We start from the raw sequence: 2,037 nt of genomic DNA, 5'->3' as shown, positions 1-2,037 counted from the left end.
CCTGGGTGCCCAGTGCCCGGGTAGAAGAGCAGCACGGCGGAGCGCAGCTCGCCCAGCGACCGCCCCACCTCTGCCCGGAAAACCAGCTTGAACCGCAGCTTGGCCTGGGCCCCCCACCTCACTGGAAAGGAGAAACGGGGGGTGAAACAGGGCCCCTCCGGCAGGCGGGCGAGGAAGGGGCTTTGGGGCCGAGCATCCGTCCCAGCTCGGCCGCCAGAGCGTCTGGGGCAGGAGCTGGCAGGGAGGAAGAACGCAGCAGATCCCCGCCCCGGTGCCCGGGAGGTGCTCGGTGGGGCAAACCCCGCAGCCTCTGCCTTGCTCCCAGGGCAGCTCTGGAAAATTTTCCCAGGCAGATCCCTACGGAAATCTCTTCTCCCACAGCAGCTCCTCCCGTGGCCCAGGGATGTTGTGGCGAAGGGATGTTGTGGCCAAGGGACATTGTGGCCGTTGCATCGCAGCCAGCAGCACTGCCTGGGGAAGAGCCACGTCCCGGCACTGTCAAGTTCAACTGAAAATCCAAAATCTGGGAGGAGAGGAAGAGATTTCAAGAAGAAAGAAGCAGCCGTGTCCCTCTCACTACAGGGAGGGGCTGGGCTAAAACTAAGGGTTGCGCTCTCCCTCGAGCGCAGCACTTACCGCAGAGGCAGGCCAGGGGAACACGCACTGCTGGTTTTCTCGTGAGGCTGAAGCTACACAAGCAAACCCAGGACCCCACAACTCCTCGGCAACACCCAGCCCGAGAGATCAGCCCGTGCTGCAGCCAGCAGCCGGGCTCACACCACGGCACGACCAGCCAGGTCAGCTCATCTCACCCTCTCCTCTCCTCTCCCAGTCAGACAAACTTGGGACGGGGTCCTAACCCGTGTTATTAAAGCAGAAAGTGAGATTCAGTTGTAATCTCAAAAGCAGAGCAGAAGCCACCAAGGCTGCAGCACCTGGGCGTTAGTCACAGGCAGGGACCAGGCACCCTGTTGCACACAAACTGTCATCACTACTAAAGCTTCTTAAAAACGTACCCAGAATGATATTTTGCTGTATCACTTCGCTACATTTAAAAGGAACCCAACCCCACACATTTAACTTTTTTGTTTGAATCTCAGATTTAGGGCAAGCAAACAGCGCTGGTCTCCCCGAGCCCTGTGCTCGCCCCGCTCCGCTCGGCCCTGGCGCTGGGGTTTCACACCAACCTTCCTCCAGATGCAGCACGAGGACTCGGTCCTGCCCCGGCTCCACCAGGTGCGCGTGGATGTGCTGCAGGGGATGGAGAGCAGCACCCGCCTCCCCGGCCGGGCAGAGCCCCAAGGTTGGGAGAAGGCTTTCATCCCAGCTGGTTCGTTGTCTCAACAGCTTGATGAAGCTGCTTTCGTAGTGGGTGAGAACACCCACGACTTCCAGGTGCCTCGGGGTCAGCCCGTCCTGGCCCATTTTCACCCTGCACACGGGCCCTTCCAGCCCCCCGAGAGGCCACGGGTGCAGGCTAGAGTGGGACCAGGCGATGCCCCCGTCCTCAGCCGGTCCCTGGAAGCATTTCGCTCCTGGGTCGGGCTTAGAAAAGAGGCGAGGATTAGCAGCCATCCTTGATCTTGCTGCCGAGATGGGTCTCACTTTTTCCTGGAAACTGGTGTTTTCTCTCTTTCCCTCCTCTGCTTCAAGTCCCAGCTCCAGCCGGTTCCTTTCCTCTGTGCTGCCCTTTCTTGGGAGTGCTGCAGAGGGGAGCAACAGCACCAGGCACGGCAAAAGCACCCTAAGAGCCTTCATGTTCCCACTTCAGCTACTCCTGACAGTCGTTCAAGCCGCTCACAAGCATCTCAAAACGCTTGGGCTGAAGGGGAGGACGGCGTCTCCCTTATAAAAACCGGCGGCCTTGAGTTGACAATGCACAACACACCTCCCTTGAGAAACTCAAAGGCCGTCATGCTAGAGAGGAGGGAGGGATGTTTCAAAGAAACTTTTTTGTTCTATTTTTGGGTTTGCATCTAGTATTGGAAACATACAAAAATTAAAACTGTTTCTCTTACTCGTAGGGACGCACGTCCT

General features: G+C 58.3%; 1 protein-coding gene across 1 annotated transcript in view; it reads right to left on the bottom strand.

Moving 5' to 3' along the window:
• Positions 1-1,758, bottom strand: part of AMH (anti-Mullerian hormone) — a 3,574-nt gene extending 1,816 nt beyond the window's left edge. The window contains exons 1-2 of the mRNA XM_026865149.1: positions 1,188-1,758; positions 8-121 (exon numbers count right to left, since the gene is read on the bottom strand). Coding sequence (XP_026720950.1) covers positions 8-121; positions 1,188-1,758 — 685 coding nt within the window. The remainder of the gene's footprint in view (positions 1-7; positions 122-1,187) is intronic.
• Positions 1,759-2,037: the final 279 nt, after the last annotated feature.

The sequence above is a fragment of the Athene cunicularia genome (genome assembly GCF_003259725.1).
Source record: "Athene cunicularia isolate RWA chromosome 28 unlocalized genomic scaffold, athCun1 chr28_part2, whole genome shotgun sequence".
Taxonomy (NCBI): Eukaryota; Metazoa; Chordata; class Aves; order Strigiformes; family Strigidae; genus Athene; species Athene cunicularia.
The sequence above is the reverse complement of the archived record's forward strand: the minus strand, read 5'-3'. Positions and strand labels throughout refer to the sequence as shown.